General features: G+C 41.8%; 1 protein-coding gene across 7 annotated transcripts in view; it reads left to right on the top strand.

Annotated features, from left to right (window-relative positions):
• Positions 1–6578: 6578 nt before the first annotated feature.
• LOC137438608 (E3 ubiquitin ligase TRAF3IP2-like) overlaps positions 6579–20013 on the top strand; it is a 60838-nt gene continuing 47403 nt past the window's right edge. For 2 of the 7 annotated variants that reach the window (XR_010986751.2, XM_068133803.2), the window contains exons 1-4: positions 6579–7078; positions 9592–10270; positions 12777–12859; positions 18938–19026. Coding sequence is in view for 6 of the 7 variants with exons in the window: in XM_068133803.2 (XP_067989904.2) it covers positions 7036–7078; positions 9592–10270; positions 12777–12859; positions 18938–19026 (894 nt within the window). In the remaining variant the exon portion in view is untranslated. Of the gene's footprint in view, positions 7079–7171; positions 7288–9591; positions 10271–12776; positions 12860–18937; positions 19027–20013 lie in introns of those variants that run through there. The other 5 variants (XM_068133806.2, XM_068133804.2, XM_068133802.2 and 2 more) reach the window with 5 other exon arrangements.

Below are 20013 nucleotides of genomic sequence, written 5' to 3'. Positions count from 1 at the left end.
CCTTCAACACCCATGGAACTCTTGTACGGTTACTCTCCCGTGTGAATTAGTCTGTCTATTTAAAGTTGAAGAACAACGAAGACCTTCAAACACACGGAACACTTGTGCGGCTTCTCTCCCTCGGGACTCTCCACACTCGTCTCGTCCAGCGCACCTCCCTCAGAACCCAGGTGGGGGCTCCCCACAACGGGTTATATAGGCCACACCCTCGAATCTTCGTGAACCTCTCGATGTTCCTCTCTCCGCCCTCTCAAGCCCTGCCCACTGAGCCTTGATTGGTCAGCATAGGCTAGCTGACCACCTTGTATGACGAGGTACGGGCCACGCCCTTGTTCGTTGGCTTGACCGCGTGTTCAATGGAGTTTTGGGGCCAGTCGAATGAGCCCCAGCCAAAGGGCAGCGAATGCTGCCGGCAATGGCGTTTTGGGGCAATTGAAAGGGGATTCTACCTTATTTCATTTGATGCAACGCAAGATGAACTAGTGGACACAGAGCCTTACCTGAGACATATAATAATGAGATAACTATTGAGGGAAGCCTATTATTTGCTACGTGATGCGATGGACTAACTAAGGTGCAAACAATTAACAGCCAATTAAGGGGAAATGTACACAGGAAATTTACTACTAAATTTACAAAGTGAAGGTTCTAAAAACCGTAACAATACATATTCAGTCACATGAAAAAGTAAGTACACCCCATGTAAAGTTTTGACTTTTTCAACATATTTCAACATACAGCTATTTGATCTTCATTTCAACAATATTGATAGATAAAGGTGATATAATATAACAAATATCATGAAATATTTACATTTTGTCGTTCATTGTATAATTTAAAGAAACATAAATGCAAATTTCGCACATGGAAAAAGTAAGTACACCCCCTACATTTATCACTACTTCAAATACTTAAAATTAGAATCAGGTGCACCAGCTCAGGTGCAATTGATTAGAACATCGTTAGAGAGGATCTTGGAGGAACCTGTCTTATTTAAACCTCAGACATTATGTTTGCTTTGCTCTTTGTTGTTGAAGTGTGTGCCGTCACCATGCCGAGATCAAAAGAGCTCTCTGAGGTCTTCAGAAAGAAGGTTATAGATGCCTACGAGTCTGGGAAGGGATTTAAAAAGATCTCCAAACAATTTGAAATCAATCATTTGACTGCCCGGAAGATCATCTACAAGTGGAGAAGATTCCAAACAACTTCCAACTTGTTCAGGCCAGGCCGTCCCAGCAGGTACAGCCTGAGAGCAGACCGCAAGATGCTGCAAGAAGTCTCTAAGGACCCCAGAATGTCATCACGGGACCGACAGGTAGCTCTTGCCACTATTGATGTCAAAGTGCACGAGTCTACCATAAGAAAGAGGCTGCACAAATTTGATCTACATGGGAGGTGTGCCAGGGGGAAACCTTTGCTGTCCAGAAAGAACATCAGGGCAAGACTAAAGTTTGCCAATGAACACCGAGGCAAAGACCAGCACATCTGGAACAATGTGCTCTGGACAGATGAGTCAAAGGTAGAGCTATTTGGCCACAGTACCAGAAGACATGTTTGGCGAAAACCAAAGACAGCATTTGACCACAAGAACCTGATACCAATTGTAAAGCATGGTGGTGGAATTTTTATGGTTTGGGGCAGCTTTGCTGCATCAGGGCCTGGGCAGCTCACCATCATAGAATCCACTATGAATTCTTCATTGTACCAGAGGGTGCTTGAGGATAATGTGAGGCCATCTGTCAGAAAGTTGAAGCTCAACCGAAGGTGGACCTTGCAACATGACAATGACCCTAAACATACCAGTAAATCCACCAAGGAATGGCTGAAAAGAAAGAAATGGAGGGTTCGGGAATGGCCAAGTCAAAGCCCAGATCTAAGTCCCATCGAGATGTTGTGGGGGGATTTGAAACGAGCTGTGCATGCAAGAAACCCCTCAAACATCGCACAGCTGAAAGAATTCTGCATGGAGGAGTGGGCAAAAATTTCTCCTCGTCTATGTCAGAGACTGGTAGACAATTATAAGAAACACCTACTTGAGGTTGTTTCTGCCAAAGGGGGCAATACCACCTATTGGAGCCAAGGGTGTACTTACTTTTTCCATATGCGAAATTTGCATTTATGTTTATTTAAATTATACAATGGACTACAAAATGTAATGTTTCATGATATTTGTTATATTATATCACCTTTATCTTTCAATATTGTTGAAATGAAGATCAAATAGCTGTATGTTGTAATATGTTGAAAAAGTCAAAACTTTACATGGGGTGTACTTACCTTTTCACGTGACTGTATATAGTAAGCGGATCAAACCCAAAGACTTTTAAAATGGTACGTGCTGCTTCCTTGCATGACGCTCAGCATTTAGAGGATAGAGCACGTACAAACAATGCTGGGAGGTCGATAGCAAACCAACCAGTATTGGCAGTACCAACCGCTTTGGCAGCACCAATGCTATGAAGAATAGATCCAAACAAAATATACAATAGCAGAGTACGTACCCACCCTCGGGGTGGGTCGAGTTTGTGCATTACTTACCGAAAAAGGTATAATCTGTATTTTGCAAGAAGAATATAGATGTTCGTGTGGAAAGCGTCTAAAAGGTGCCACATGGTCCAATCTCTAAATGGTACGGTCCAATAGTAGTTAGGGTCTAATCTCTAAAGGGTACGGTCCAATAGTAGTTAGGGTCTAATCTCTAAAGGGTACGGTCCAATAGTAGTTAGGGTCTAATCTCTTAACGGTACGGTCCAATAGTAGTTAGGGTCTAATCTCTAAAGGGTACGGTCCAATAGTAGTTAGGGTCTAATCTCTAAAGCATGTGAATGTCTCACGTGTCTAAAAAGGTCTAAGTAGTCTGAAAATCGAAATGGTCAATGGTCCAAGCAGACTAAATGGGCCTGAAGCTGTCTAAAGGGTCTTCAAAGGTCTTCGGGGTCAAAAGGTTGAAAAGGTACATGCCCATAGTGTGTAATTACTAGACGTAGTCAGGGTACATCTGACGTTCAAACAAACCGTAGTTAAGAGACGTGTACTGAGGCTTCAATCACGGCTTCACAAACCGTTTTTTTTTCGTTTTTATATTTATACAGATAGATGACAGGAGGAGGTGTGGCAATCTGGGTAACAATGATAGGACGTGTGGCAATCTGGGTAACAATGATTGGAGGTGTGGCAATCTGGGTAACAATGATAGGAGGTGGTGTGGCAATCTGGGTAACAATGATAGGACGTGTGGCAATCTGGGTAACAATGATTGGAGGTGTGGCAATCTGGGTAACAATGATAGGAGGTGGTGTGGCAATCTGGGTAACAATGATTGGAGGTGTGGCAATCTGGGTAACAATGACAGGAGGAGGTGTGGCAATCTGGGTAACAATGATAGGACGTGTGGCAATCTGGGTAACAATGATTGGAGGTGTGGCAATCTGGGTAACAATGATAGGAGGTGGTGTGGCAATCTGGGTAACAATGACAGGAAGTGTGGCGATCTGGGTAACAATGATAGGAGGTGTGGCAATCTGGGTAACAATGATAGGACGTGTGGCAATCTGGGTAACAATGATAGGAGGTGTGGCAAACTGGGTAACAATGATAGGACGTGTGGCAATCTGGGTAACAATGATTGGAGGTGTGGCAATCTGGGTAACAATGATAGGAGGTGGTGTGGCAATCTGGGTAACAATGATAGGAAGTGTGGCAATCTGGGTAACAATGATAGGAGGTGTGGCAATCTGGGTAACAATGATAGGACGTGTGGCAATCTGGGTAACAATGATTGGAGGTGTGGCAATCTGGGTAACAATGATAGGAGGAGGTGTGGCAATCTGGGTAACAATGATAGGAAGTGTGGCAATCTGGGTAACAATGATTGGAGGGGTGGCAATCTGGGTAACAATGACAGGAGGAGGTGTGGCAATCTGGGTAACAATGATAGGACATGTGGCAATCTGGGTAACAATGATTGGAGGTGTGGCAATCTGGGTAACAATGATAGGAGGTGGTGTGGCAATCTGGGTAACAATGATAGGACGTGTGGCAATCTGGGTAACAATGATAGGACGTGTGGCAATCTGGGTAACAATGATAGGAGGTGGTGTGGCAATCTGGGTAACAATGATAGGACGTGTGGCAATCTGGGTAACAATGATAGGAGGTGTGGTGATCTGGGTAACAATGATTGGAGGAGTGGAAATCTCGGTAACAATGATAGGAAGTGGTGTGGCAATCTGGGTAACTGGTGTGTTTGTGTGTGTATTTGTGCATGCGTGTGTGTGTGCGTTTGTGTGTGTTTTTGTATGTGTGTGTCTTTTTTATGTTTGTGTGTGTATGTGCGTACTATCCAGTCTATATATACGTGTGTGTGTGTGTGTTTTTTTTTATTACTTGCAAAATCAAAGATTTTTCAAGTATGTTGGTCGGCTGCGTTTGTGGTTCTGTCTGTCTGTTTGTCTGTTTGTTACTTGCCGGAAAAGATTCCGGCAAGTATGTTGATCGGTTGGTTTGTCTGTCTGTATGTTTGTCTGTTTGTCTGTTTGTCTGTTTGTTCGCAGTTCTACGTCTACACCGTTGCATGTAGAATCGCCAAACTTTACACACATATTTGTCTTGCCCTGGAATAGACTGTGCCCAATTTTTAACTCTCTCGGTCAAAGGCCTCCATTATGACATCATAATTTGATAGTTCGACAAGTACAAAACTTCATCCAATCAAGATGCAATTTATTGAGCACCATGTCGGCATAAACTGGTGGAGGGAAAAAAAATAATGATGACGTCATCGGTCACGTGGTTCGGCCGCCATCTTGGAAAAACCGAAAAACTTGCACCTCTATATCTCCGAAAGTGCTGAATAGAAAAAATTGAGACATGGCTCATTGTAAAGAACTCTCCATGGGGAATAAAATGTGTCAATGATGATGTCATAGGTGCGTCAATTATGACGTCATAATTCGACAAGTACAAAACTTCATCCGATCAAGATGAAATTTATTGAGCATAATCTACAAATAAATTAGTTTAGAAAACAAATAATGATGACGTCATCGGTCACATGGTTCGGCCGCCATATTTGTACAAAATGGCCGATAAAAAAGTATATTCCGGCAAGTCCTCGGTCTCTGACCGATTTTTCATCTGTTTGTCTGTTTGTCACTGGCCTACAGGTCACAATTCCAAAGCGATAGTCACGAAACTTCACCAAGTTGTCCAGGTCATCCCAATTGAGAAGCCTATTGATTTTGAGGTCAAAGGTCATCTGGAGGTCAAATTTCTAAAATCGCCATTTTAAATCCGATTGACTTGATCGAATCTTGATCCGATCCGAAAATTGAATAACATTTGTATGTTGGGTCAATAAATTGGGAAATTAACTATTTTTCAAAGGTCAAAGGTCAAAGTCAAAGTCAAAGGTCAACTCAAGGACAAATTTTAAAAGTCATCAATTTGCATCCAAAAAGCCATCAATTCTCGACCGATTGACTTGAAAATTGAACAGCATTTGCATATCGAGTCACTAAATTGGTAAACATGCTACTTTTGAGGTCAAAAGGTCAAAAGTCAACTCAAAGTCAAACTTCCAAAATCATCACTTTTCATCTGTAAAAACGTCAATTTTCATCCGATTGACTTGATAATTGAACAGCATTTGTGCATTGCCTCACTGAATTGGGAAACCAACTATTTATGAGGTCAAAAGGACAAAGGTCAACTCAAGGTCAAACTTCTAAAATCATCATTTTTCATCTGCAAAATTGTCACTTTTCATCCTGTTGACCCAAGGTTTGATCAAGATTGTAAATTTTAATCTTCATGAAATGGACAATTTGCTGTATCAATGGAAAACTTTTGAGGGGTGGGGTGGGGCAGATTTTGCAAGTATCGTGCTGTGCATGACGTCTTCTTGTGTTTGTTTGTTTGTGTGTGTGTGTTTTTTATGTGTTTGTGTGTGTGTGTGTGTGTGTGTGTGCTATCCAGTCTATCTATACGTGTTTTTTTTTTAATGTGTGTGTGTGTGTGTGTGTGTGTGTGTGTGTGTGTGTGTGTGTGTGTGTGTGTGTGTGTGTGTGTGCGCGCTATCCAGTCTATATATGCGTGTGTGTTTTTTTTAAATGTGTGTGTGTGTGTGTGTGTGTGTGTGTGTGTGTGTGTGTGTGTGCTATCCAGTCTATATATACGTGTTTTTGTTTTTTTTTGTTTGTTTGTGAGTGTGTGTGTGTGTGTTATCCAGTCTATATATACGTGTGTGTGTGTGTGTGTGTGTGTGTGTGTGTGTGTGTGTGTGTGTGCGCGCTATCCAGTCTATATATAGATATGTGTTTTTTTTTTAATGTTTGTTTGTGTGTGTGTGTGTGTGTGTGTGTGTGTGTGTGCTATCCAGTCTTTATATACGTGTGTGTTTTTTTTTTAATGTGTGTGTGTGTTTTTGTGTGTGTGTGTGTGTGTGTGTGTGTGTGTGTGTGTGTGTGTGTGTGTGTGTGTGTGTGTGTGTGCTATCCAGTCTATATATACGTGTGTGTTTTTTTAATGTGTGTGTGTCTGTGTGTGTGCGCGCGCTATCCAGTCTATATATACGTGTGTGTGTTTTTGTGTGGTGTGTTGTACTTTTCCCGTCGTTCGTTTCCTCCACGTAGAGTCATGAAGTTCACGATTGGTATTCTTGCATGTTAAACGATAAGGTGTTTTGAATCCAGGTAAGAAGGCATGTTCTGACGTGTTCCTGAAGTGCATGCACCAGTTGCACCACTCTGTTTTGTGGTCTCACATGCAGGGATGTCCCGTGTGAGCAATTCACCCGAGGCGCCTTGATTTGCATATGGGTGTGTATTTGCATACCTGGTACAGCTCGGGAAATGTGAGAGTTTTTGCGGTAAATTCCCACCTGAACCAAAGGTTACTAACGTCACAATTGAGCGTGTCTCAATGAAGGGCCGTGCACCTTGTGTTTGGCCAACTGTTCAATCATCTCTTCTTTGTGAATAAGTTGGTAAAGTGAAAGAAGTTCTAACAGCTCTTGTGTTGTGATTACAGTGTCTTATGGACTACATATTCCCTCGGTGTACATCTTCCACCACGATGGGTAAGGTGAACGATTCCTTGTACTGTGTGCTCCAATTCGTACGCATGACTTTCTGTTCGTGCTGTGGGGCGGGAGTAATGCATTCGATCGTGCCCGTCCGCGTGTGTGTTCGTGTGTTCGTGTGTTTGTGAACAAGATATCTGGAAAAGTTCCGAACGGATTTGGATGAAAGTTCGTGGGATGATTGTCCTTGGGATAAGGAAGAATTGGTTAGTTTTTGGTGAAGCTCAGGATATTATTCCGGATCCAGGAATTTTTTGAAGGATTTTTTACCATTGGAAGATAAGGCTCAGCAGCGGCCGCCCACGGCGGGAGTATGCGCTCCACTGAATGGCGTTCTAGTTCGTGTTGTTACCTCCACTACCGAAGGTGGACGGAGGTTGTTTTCAGCCCTGTCTGTCTGTTTGTGAACAGGGTATCTGAAAATGTTATGGACGTATTATGACAAAACTTGGTAGAGAGGTTGAGTATGTAACAAGGAAGAATTGATTCGATTTTGGTGAAGATCCGGATTCGGATCCAGATAAAGCAATTAAAACAAAAATTCAGTTCTTCTTCATCATTGAGAGATAGGGCAAAAACCGATACGTAGCAGGATATCTCAAAACGTTATGGACCTATTTCAACGAAACTTGGCAGACCGGTTGGGTGTCTGACAAGGAAGAATCGATTCAATTTTGGTGAATATCTGAATATGGATTCGGATCCGAGAATTATTTAATTCCTAAGTGATTCTTCAACATTGAGTGATTGGGGAAAAACCGATACATAGCAGGATATCTCAAAAAGTTGTGGACGGATTTGGACGAAACTTGGTGAAGATGTTGTGCGTGTGACAAGGACGAATCGATTCAATGTTTTTGAAAATCTGAATATGGATTCGGATATGAGAATTATTTAATTTTGAAGTGATTCTTCACCATTGAGAGATAGGGCAAAAACCGATACATAGCAGGATATCTCAAAAGGTTGTGGACGGATTTGGACGAAACTTGCTGAAGATGTTGTGCGTGTGACAAGGACGAATCGATTCAATTTTGGTGAAAATCTGAATATGGATTCGGATACGAGAATTATTTAATTTTGAAGTGATTCTTCACCATTGAGAGATAGGGCAAAAACCGATACATAGCAGGATATCTCAAAAAGTTGTGGACGGATTTGGACGAAACATGGTGGAGATGTTGTGCGTGTGACAAGGACGAATTATTTCAATTTTGGTGAAAATCTGAATATGGATTCGGATATGAGAATTATTTAATTTTTAAGTGATTCTTCACCATTGAGAGATTGGGCGAAAACCGATACATAGCAGGATATCTCAAAAAGTTGCTGACGGATTTGGACGAAACGTAGTGGTGATGTTGTGCGTGTGACAAGGACGAATCATTTCAATTTTGGTGAAAATCTGAATATGGATTCGGATATGAGAATTATTTAATTTTTAAGTGATTATTCACCATTGAGAGATAGGGCAAAAACCGATACATAGCAGGATATCTCAAAAGTTGTTGACGGATTTGGACGAAACGTGGTGGAGATGTTGTGCGTGTGACGAGGACGAATCGATTCGATTTTGGTGAAAATCTGAATATGGATTCGGATATGAGAATTATTTAATTTTGAAGTGATTCTTCACCATTGAGAGATAGGGCAAAAACCGATACATAGCAGGATATCTCAAAAAGTTGTGGACGGATTTGGACGAAACTTGCTGAAGATGTTGTGCGTGTGACAAGGACGAATCGATTCAATTTTGGTGAAAATCTGAATATGGATTCGGATACGAGAATTATTTAATTTTGAAGTGATTCTTCACCATTGAGAGATAGGGCAAAAACCGATACATAGCAGGATATCTCAAAAAGTTGTGGACGGATTTGGACGAAACTTGGTGAAGATGTTGTGCGTGTGACAAGGACGAATCGATTCAATTTTGGTGAAAATCTGAATATGGATTCGGATATGAGAATTATTTAATTTTGAAGTGATTCTCGACCATTGAGTGATTGGGCAAAAACCGATACATAGCAGGATATCTCAAAAAGTTGTGGACGGATTTGGACAAAACTTGGTGGAGAGGTTGTGCGTGTGACGAGGACGAATAGATTCGATTTTGGTTCAGGTCCGAATTCAGATTCGGCTAATCAGTGGGATACAAAACAAATTGTTCAGCCTGGCGGAGCTTTGTGCTCTACCGAGTGCCGTTGTCGTTTGTACCGCAGACCCCACATAGTATTTTTCATGTGTAACCTTTTGGGACGGTATCGTACCAACTTTGCAAGTGGATGTAATTATAGTATTTTATATTATTTCAAATTGGTGCAAGTTCAGTAATTTTAAGAATGAGAAGTTTCAGTTAACAAGAGGGATATGGGTTTGACACGAGTGTGATAGGGCATACCACTTAATTATTTATTTGTCAAAACTTTGCAAATATTGATTTGTTGTCGTTTGGGTTTGTCCGTGCTTGAGAAATAAGGAATGCTCAGAACATTCTTCCTTTCTTCCAGAGTCACATTATACAAGCCAAATCCCCATCGAGAACGACGAGACTGAGGATTTCCGTTCACAGAGTGAGAATTTTGACAATCTGTACCAAGCAGTGCTCGGGAAGTATCGGCAAGTATCACCATTTTCTCTGCCAATGTCTTCGTCTAAATCCTCAAGGAACGGCCACATTGGTAGTTGTGCACAAGGTCAGGCTGTCCTGTTTGAAACACCTGCCGCCACGCGAAGAATGTCAGCCAACGCTGTTTTTCAAGGTAAATGTGCACCTGCTAGAGAAAGAGCTTCATTCAGTGATGGAGAAGATTGTAACCAAAGGCAGAATGTCTCACGCCTTGTTTGGTCAGAAAGAAGGACGTGGAGAAGAGGAAGCGACATGAAGGTTGGTTGGGAAAGTGAAGACACGGGATACTCAACAACTGAGCGCACAAGCGCAAGCCCAGGTGATTCGTCATTCCACACTGGTTCTATAACACCTGACCTCAATTGTAGTGATTTAAACTGTCGGAGTGACATTGATGCACTTCAAGGTGGAACCTCGCTATCTACGCCTCTCCCACCTTCAATCATGCCAGGAGCATGCGGTGGCCAGGATTGGTGCACCGCTCTTCACCAGAATTTTGTCCTGCAGGCTCCTGACCCTCATTTCTACCGCTGTTCCTGTTGCACCTGCTCCTACATCAGGCAGGTGTTGACGTTATCATAATGGAGCAAAAGAAAAAATGGCTCATGTTCAATGTCGTTTGAGTTTATGAAATGGATGCTGAGAGTTATTGTTGTTGTTATGATCTTCACTTGAACAAGTTTAATTTATTACTTACAAAATCGAAGATTTTTCAAGTATATTGGTTGGCCTTGTGCATTATAACTTGGCAATTTTTTTTTTTTTGGCAAGTTTGTTGATCACTCCGGTTTGTGTGTTTGTGTGTGTGTGTTTGTGTGTGTGTGTGTTTGTGTGTATGTGTGTATGTGTGTGTGTATGTTTGTGTGTGTGTTTGTGTGTGTTTGTGTGTTTGTGTGTGTGTGTGTTTGTGTGTGTGTGTGTGTGTTTGTGTGTTTGTGTGTCTATGTGTGTGTGTGTGTTTGTGTGTGTGTGTTTGTGTGTGTGTGTGTTTGTGTGTATGTGTGTGTATGTTTGTGTTTGTGTATGTGTTTGTGTGTGTATGTGTGTATGTGTGTATGTGTGTGTGTGTTTGTGTGTGTATGTGTTTGTGTGTGTGTTTGTGTGTGTTTGTGTGTGTGTGTCTTTGTGTGTATGTGTGTGTGTGTTTGTGTGTGTGTGTTTGTGTGTTTGTGTGTGTGTGTGTGTGTGTGTGTGTGTTTGTGTGTGTATGTTTGTGTGTGTGTGTGTTTGTCTGTCCACTCACTTATACTTGCCTACAGGTCACAATTTTAAACCGATCTTCACGAAACTTCACCAAATGGTACAGTTTGTGTTCTGGTAAAATCTTATATATTCTTTAGGTCAATAGGTCAAAATGTCAACATAGGCCAAAGGTCAACCACTTTTTTCGAATTTCTAAAATCCTCAATTTTAATCCGATTGACTTGCAATTTTAATACGATTTACATATCGGCTAACTTAATTCAACTAATAACTATTTTTGAGATCAGTATAGGCCAAAAGGTCAACATAGGCCAAAGGTCAACCACTTTTTTCACATTTCTAAAATCCTCAATTTTAATCCGATTGACTTGAAATTTGAATAGCATTTTCATTTCAGCTAACTGAATTCAACCACCAACTACTTTTGAGATCAGCATAGGCCAAAAGGTCAACATAGGCCAAAGGTCAACAACAATTTCAAATTTCTAAAATCCTTAATTGTTATCTGATTCACTTGAAATTTGAATGGGATTTACATATCAGCAAACTGAATTCAACGACCAACTATTTTTGAGATCAGCATAGGCCAAAAGGTCAACATAGGCCAAAGGTCAACAACAATTTCAAATTTCTAAAATCCTTAATTTTCATCCGATTCACTTAAAATTTGAATGGGATTTACATCTCAGTTAACTGAATTCAACCAACAACTCTTTTTGAGATCAGCATAGGCCAAAAGGTCAAAATATCCCAAAGGTCAAGCACTTTTTTCAAATTTCTAAAAGCTTCAATTTTCATCAGATTAACTTAAACTTTGAAGACGATTTTCACATCAGTTAACTGAATTCAACCACCAAGTATTTAAGAGGTCCAAAGGATGCTCTACTGAGGGCCATTCTGCTTTGTTCTCTTTTGCCAAGTGTCGCTCGATGAGTGATTTTTCATTCTGTCTGTCTGTGTCTGCTTGTCTGTCAATCACCTGCAGGTCACAATTCTAAACCGATCATCGTGAAGCTTTACCAAGTCAAAGGTAGTGACAACTGAGAAACCTATTGATTTTGAGGTCAAAGTTCAAAGGTCATCTTGAGGTCAACTTTCTAAAATCGTCATTTTTCATCTGATTGCCATGAAAATTAAACAGCAATTACATCGTGCATCACTTAATTGGGAAACCAACTCTATTTAAGGTCAAAAGGTCAAAGGTCAACTCGATGTCAAACTTCTAATATCATCAATTTTCATCTGAAAAATCATCAATTTTAATCCGATTGACCTGAGCTTTGATTAAGATCGTCATTTTGATAAAGATCGTCATTAATGTTAATGAAATGTACAATTTGATGTATCCATGGCAACTTTTTTTATTTTGGGAGGGGTGGATTTTGCAAGTATCGTGCTCTGCATGACGTCTTCTTGTTTTTTCTTTGTTTTGACCTTAGCATTAAAAAAAATGTTTTGGTGTCAGAGTGTCGCATGTACAACTTTGATGCCAACACTGGTGTGAGTGATTTTAAAGCTTTATATTGTAATTACGAGCTGTATCATATTGTCCTCAATGTCTGGTTGTGCTTGGATACTTTGATTCTGCCAGGGTTGGGTAACTCTAGGTGTTCCATCAAGCAAATATACATTTAAACGAAAAAATGTTAACTGATGTTGGAATAGGCATTACTTTCTTGTTGTTCGACATCACGACTTAATTTCAACCAAACTTCAACCTTGAAAGAACGTCAAGATATATTTATTTATTACTTGCTGGTTTTGAATCTTCATTATATGATGATATCCATTTTTTTCTACTTCTTCTTCTTCTTCTAATATGATCTTTTATTCAGTTGCTAATGATGAGAATCGTTCTTGCAGGCCATTTTGCCAGGAGCCTCCAGTAAACCACGCCATGCTGCAGCACGTGAGCTTTCGGCAACCAGAGCTTGATGCATCCATGCGTGAGTGGCTTTTCATCTGGATACATGATTTGACAAGAAACTTGTTTATTTTAACTATACTGCAAAATATGGACTACCTTACATCAAATAATAAAGCTGGAGAAGCCACTTTCACAAACTAGTTTGTATTCATAGAATACTTACCCTGTGCAGTCAACTTGGTGCGAGCCAACTCTTCTAATTTTGAAGGTTTAAAAATTTTTTTGATCCAATATGGCTGCCAGACCACGTGAGCGATGACATCATAAATTGATATTCTCTGATATAATTGTTGCGTAGATCACGCTCAAGAAATTTCAAACTCATCAGATTACGCGTTGTCCCTGTCAAATTATGACTTCATAATTATGGCACCAATGACGTCATCGTTAACACCTATTCCCCATCGGGAGTTATTTACAATGAGCCACGTTTCAATTTTTTCCATGGAGCGGTTTTGGAGATATTGAGGTACAACATTTTTAGATTTTTTTCAAGATGGTGCCTGTACCACGTGACCTATGACATCATAATTATTCATTAAAAAAAATCTACAGGAGGAGGCGCTCCTATGGTGAAAATTTCGTGTCCATCGGACTAACAGTTGCAGACAATTTTTTTTTCATACTGATCACATCAAGCATTGTGCTGGTCGAAATACAACGTCATAATGAAGGCACCGATGACATCATCTTTAACGTATCTTATTCCCCATAGTGAGTACTTGACAATGAGCATTTTACATTTTTTCCCATTGTGCGGTTTCGGAGATATAGAGGTGTAATGTTTTTCCAAGATGGCGTCCGTACCACGTGAGCTATGACATCATCATTATTAATAAATAAAAATTTTACAGGAGGAGGCGCTCCTATGGTAAAATTTCATGTCAATTGGACCAACAGTTACCCAGAAAATGAATTTTTAAAATGCAGACATGCATGCCATACATACGCCACATGTACAGATGCAACCGAATGCCTAACCCTGCTTTTCACTTCGCGAGCGCAGTGTAATTACATTGTTACTCTCATGAATAGGTGTCCTCTCACGTGCTTCCAAGGGAGGTGGAGGATTGCAGTACAGAGTACAGACTTGTTTTGTCTATTGGGGCTCATCAGCATGAGGATGTTGTTTTTAGGTTCAATGGCTATCTGTATTTTTGATTCGACCTCTGTGCTGTCCGTGTGTTTTGCTCGTAGGACTAACTGGATAATTTGTGGTTTAGTGGCTACGTTACCTTGGTAGCCCATTTACAGACTTGGCATTTAATATGGAATGTTTTTTTTTTCTTGACTTGGGTTTACTTTCTGAACTCAGTATATCAATCTGGTGAGTTTCTTTTACGCTTCGATGATGTCTTTGTTGAAAGAACCATGTCACTGATTGTCTTTCGCAGCAAGAAGTCAATAACAGGATTATATCACAGGTGGCGTGACAAAATGTAAGGACAGGTACATTTGATGATTGGCTTCACAGTCGGGTATACAAGGGTTGTTGCGTTCTGTATTAGTGGAAAAGAACTGCTGCACGTCTCCAAAAGTTATTGCCGCTTCCTCTGGAGATGGTCCGTCAACTTGACAATGCTGTTTGTCATGGAGTGGTGGCCTTACGAAATTCTGGCATGAAACAGCATGCTATTGCTCGGCAGTATGGCATCACTCAAGGTCAGGTGTCAAAGATCCTGAAACGAAATGCTCAGAGGGGTGTCCCTACTCCAATACCGAGGCCAGGACGTCCACGCAGACCCACAAGGAGAGATGATCGTCAGCTGCACCGGTTAGTCTGCAATGGCCGTACCAAGTCAGCTAATCGGCTTAGGGCTGAGTGGCAGCAACTGACAAATGTGCCTGTATCCAGAAGGCTAGTCAACCAACGACTGGTTCAAGCAGGCTATCGTGCCAGGCATCCCCTGAGAAAGCCACGCCTGACCAGACAACACAGCCAGCGCTGATTGCAGTGGGCCAGAGAGCACCGTCAATGGCAGCCAGGACACTGGAATCACGTGACCTTCAGTGACGAGTCTAGATTTCTGGTCTATCATCAAGATGGCCACGTCCGAGTGCACAGACAAGTGCATGAAGCCCACAACGAAGATTATATAGTGCCAAGAGTCCAAGCTGGAGGTGGTGGGGTGACCGTTTGGGCTGTTTTTCATGCAGGGGGCAAAACTGACCTGGTTGTTCTGAATGGAAACCTGAACCAGTTCAAGTACAGGGTCATTCTGGAAGAAACATTGCTTCCATTTGCTCATGCAGCCTTTCGAGGAAACTTTGTCTTCCAAGATGACAATGCACGGCCTCATCGTGCTCGCATGATCCAACACTTTCTTGCTGACCGTGGTGGAGAGCAAATGGAGTGGCCTGCCATGTTCCCGGATATGAATCCGATAGAGAACTTGTGGGCAGAATTTACGCGTCAAATCGACAACTTGGACCAGCAGCCGACCTCTGTGCGTGAATTGCAGCAGGCTATTGTCACTGCATGGCAAGCGATTCCTGTCCAAACCTTGGCAAATCTCGTGAACAGCATGCCTCAACATGTACGTGCTCTCCTGAATGCTCGTGGGGGTTACACGAAGTACTGAATTGTAATTTTACTTTCCATAATCCCAGTCATAATTTAGCTTTTGTTTTTGTTGAAATTTTTTTTGGCTCATGTGCAAAATAAAGAGATACTTCTGGAAAACGTACAGAAGTTTAACACAGTACTGTCCGTGAATTGAGTTCGATATCAGTTTACATCACTTTCAAGGATCAATTTATTTGCTTCGAAATGTCAAATGTGGTTTTTGTTTCTTTTAAAGGTCACATTAACAAAATCTAGAATAGTTTCAACATAATTCCAATGAACTTTTGGTTCTAAGTCATCTTGAAAAGTAAGTTCACCCCACAAAAAAAATATTCCATATTAAATGCCAAGTCTGTGTTAAATTTGATTGTTTGGCCAAGAGTTGTCAAAATGATAACTCTAATAAGGTGTGTATTTAAATAACAAGAATAACCACACTGGGGCCACAACTGGCTGATTAGGAAACACACATTTAAAGCGTGATTCAAAAACAGGATCACTAGACATGTAGCTTATCTGGGCCTGGGCCTAATGTCGTAACCCAAATTTGGTAGCATTCCGACTGGTGGATCTGGAGAAGATTTCTGAAGGAATTTACTAGGTCCACTTACTTGAAGTCACATGACCGGAATGAGCTTTGTAATTGCCCGTTATCTTTCAGGAGTTCCTTGCCAAATTTCCTTGCTGCGAAATTTCAGCCTGATCGGCCTAGCAGTTTGGCTGGAAAAGTCGAAATACGCGACGGGTGGACGGACAGGTGCATGATGAGAATACTTTATCGGGAATTCCAATTCCAGATAAGCTAAAAATTAACTCGACACCTTTCATCCAAGACAGCCTCCACCGCGGTTATATCAGAACGATGATTTGCCACATGGTTACCGTTCACGGATTGTTTAACCCCAATGGAGCCGTTCAAAAATTACATAACGCTAATTTGATCAAATCTGACACCCCCACCCCATGTGGTGGGTGCTACAGTTTATATTATGAGTGATGTTGCGGCCTGAAGCACACCAGGCCAAGCATTCAATCACACCGGCTTTATTTACAGGTTATCACACCCAAAATCCATTTCTACACACAAAAAAAAGGAAACAAAGACAGGAGAAGAGAGGGAAAAACCGGATTAGGCCAGCACGAGAGGGAAGGAGTAGGCAGCCAGAGCTGGAGGGGGCTGCTTGTGTAGTCAGTCCCAAGGGAGGACCTACAGTCCGGTGGTCCTGAAGAGGTCCGAAGAGGTCCGAAAAGGAGAGACCCAGACGATGCAGATGGGAGCGGTACTGTATCCTCCAGTATCCACTAAAGGCCAGGTTGGGGGATCCGAACTGGAGGAGCTGCAGCGAGAGTTCGAAATAAGCACTGCATTCAAGACAGGCCCCACAGTAGGCCCCAATGCAGGCCCAGCAGTAGGCCCCAGTGCAGGCCAAGCAGGAGGCCTCAATGCAGGCCCCAACAGTTGTCTCCAATGCAGGCCTTGCAGTAGGCCCCAGTGCAGGCCCAGCGGTAGGCCCCAATGCAGGCCCAGCAGTAGGCCCCAATGCAGGCCCAGCAGTAGGCCCAAGTGCAGGCCCAGCGGTAGCAAGAGTTTAATCAAAGTCAACCTTCAGGTACAGAGGTGGCCGCAGGGGTTGATCCGGCACAACCTTCAGGTGGAGAGATTTCCGCTGAAACCTCTACAAACAAACGAAAAGACACTCCGCCATGAGCCCTCCTCCAAAATGGCCACTATCTCCTCTGGATCATCTCCTCTGGATCATCTCCTCTGGATCATCCCCTGCCCAGGCTTTATACCAGTGGCCCAAACCACTTGGTCTAACTCACAGGACGGGGGAGTGGGGGGCTGGGGGAGGGGGGGGGGGGGAGGAAGAAGAAAAGAAAGGTCACAGACCGTAACAGTGAAGCATATTTTACTCAGTTGTGGTAGAGGTCACAAAATACACGTGTGGAATTCTGCAATCATACTAAAATACGCCATTTCTGTCTGTCTGTCTGATGAATTTTTGACGCCAATATTCTGTCGTTGCTTATCTAATCTCAACCAAACTTGACAGGATGATGAAGGGTTACACAATGAAGGTTGTAGCGCATTCATTTGCCCCCCTCCCCAAGGGGGTTTTCTCCCCCGAGCGGGTTTTCTCCGCCATTGCCGTCAATGGGTTGCGTGTTGAGGTGTATAGCCATATTAAGTTAGCTTCATCGTGGCGTTTTTCCAAGGCCGCTTTGAATAACAAAACTAACAATAATAGCGTAATATTAATGTTATTACAAAACATAATTAATACCAATAATATCCCACCTCCCCAAGAGGTTTTTCCGGCGAGTCAACGTATATAAATAGCTTATCATGGCGTTTTTGTGGGAGCAACGGCCTCTACCAGAAGTAATGAACAGTAATGAATATCATGAACCACAAACACGTATGATTAGCTTTTTAAACAGTCGCTAATGCTATTTATAACATTAAATGAAGAAATTTGGAGGAATCCCGACATCCTTTGTGCCTGTATCCAGAAGGCTAGTCAACAAAAAGTTAGTCACCTGGAGGTCAAAAAACACACGTGAAGTAAGGTTTACTTACAGAACTGAGCGAAGATCGACTGTACTCTAGGTACCCCATAAGTGTTTGGTTAATAACATGGCCCTTCCTGGCGCTAAAGTGGCATTTTTCATAGCAAACTTTTGAAAGTCGCTCCTTCTGTTTAACACAAAACCGAAAGGGAGGAAGCCCGGGGTGTGCTCATTTACCAAGCAGCTAGCTAGCGCTCGCCAAGCCAGCCATTCCTTAATGGTTTTGAATGGTGTGCTTGCTCGAATGCTTAAACCACTTGGTGATCTCTTTACAAGAAACTTGGTAAATGAACACACACCCAATGTTCTTGAGACCCGACCATAGATCGACTGTAATCTATGTACCCCAAAGAGGAATGACCCTTTCTGCCCCTCCCGTAGTTAGCGGGTGTACTAGTTACCCTAAATGCCTCTCCGTACTTCTTCCACTCCTCCAAACCTTCCACGTCTTCGCTAAGTTACTCATACCTTGCCCTCACTCACCCTCTCCTTGTACTCTAAGGCGACGTTTCCCTTACACTTCCCCCACATAATAACGTCCGACCTCTGAAGGATGACAGGCTGAGTCAACCCACCTTGTGTTCATTCGATGGCATGACAAGGTGCACCATGTACAAGACCCTAAGATCTCAAGCTAGTCACCTTAACCGTTAAGCCAACACCAGGCCTTTTCCACCTGTTGCCGTTGCTGAATTAGCTTTTCTTTTTGAGGAAAGATAGTCCATGTAATGCAAATCGGTATAATGTTGGATGACATGTTCATTGACATGTTCTACATCACAAGTTAACCTTCGATGTGATGCAGAATTTCCCTTGGTGGATAAGTTCCATGAATTGTGATGCTCTGACTCACCTTCCTTGGAGTAAATACCCGAAACGTATGCACAATTTCTACAATGTATATCGTAAAAAACACACGTTCAACAATACTTGTGTGTTTCCTCGTTCCTGTGTTTTCAGGTAAAGTTTTCATCACCTATTCTGTTGATTCAATGAAAGATGTTGTACAATTGGCCAAATTTCTTCGGGCTAATGGCTTTGATACTATGGTGAGTGAGTTTTTGATTCCCATTCAAAATCGAGGCGGCCGAGCGAGAGTTTCACCAATATAATACACTAGGGTAGAAGTCCGTTAAAAATGACTTGTCTGGACAGTTTATTACAACGGTACAGCCTCGTGAGCCTGCCAAAGCCTGAAGCCTCGGCCTCGTGTCAGGTTTGCTGATATCTTACTTACAAAATCGAAGATTTTTCAAGTATATTGGTCGGTTCCGTTTGTGGTTCTGTCTGTTTGTCTGTCTGTCTGTTTGTCTGTCTGTCTGTTTATCTGTTTGTCACCGGCCTACAGGTCACAATTCTAAACCGATCGTCACAAAACTTCACCACGTTGTATAAGTCGTCCCAATTGAGAAGCCTATTGATTTTGAGGTCAAAGGTCATCTGGAGGTCAAATTTCTAAAATCGCCATTTTAAATCCGATTGACTTGAAAATTGAATAGCATTTGTATATCAAGTCAATAAATTGGGAAACATACTATTTTTGAGGTCAAAAGGTCAAAGGTCAACTTAAGGTCAAATTTTTAAAATCATAAATTTTCATCTAAAAAGCCGTCAAATCTCAACCGATTGACTTGAAAATTGAACAGCATTTGCATATCGAGTCACTAAATTGGGAAACATACTATTTTTGAGGTCAAACGGTCAAAGGTCAACTCACGGTCAAATTTTTTAAATTAGCAATTTTCATCTAAAAAGCCATCAATTCTCAACCGATTGACTTGAAAATTGAACAGCATTTGCATCTAGTCACTAAATTGGGAAACGTACTATTTTTGAGGTCAAAAGGTCAAAGGTCAACTTAAGGTCAACTTTTAAAAATCAATTTTCATCTAAAAAGCCATCAAATCTCAACCGATTGACTTGAGAATTGAACAGCATTTGCATATCGAGTCACTAAATTGGGAAACATACTATTTTTGAGGTCAAAAGGTCAAAGGTCAACTCAAGGTCAAATTTTTAAAATGACCAATTTTCAT

The sequence above is a fragment of the Myxine glutinosa genome, chromosome 13 (genome assembly GCF_964187855.1).
Source record: "Myxine glutinosa chromosome 13, kmMyxGlut1.1, whole genome shotgun sequence".
Lineage (NCBI taxonomy): Eukaryota > Metazoa > Chordata > Myxini > Myxiniformes > Myxinidae > Myxine > Myxine glutinosa.
Note: the sequence above shows the minus strand (reverse complement) of the source record. Positions and strands in the feature narration are given on the sequence as shown.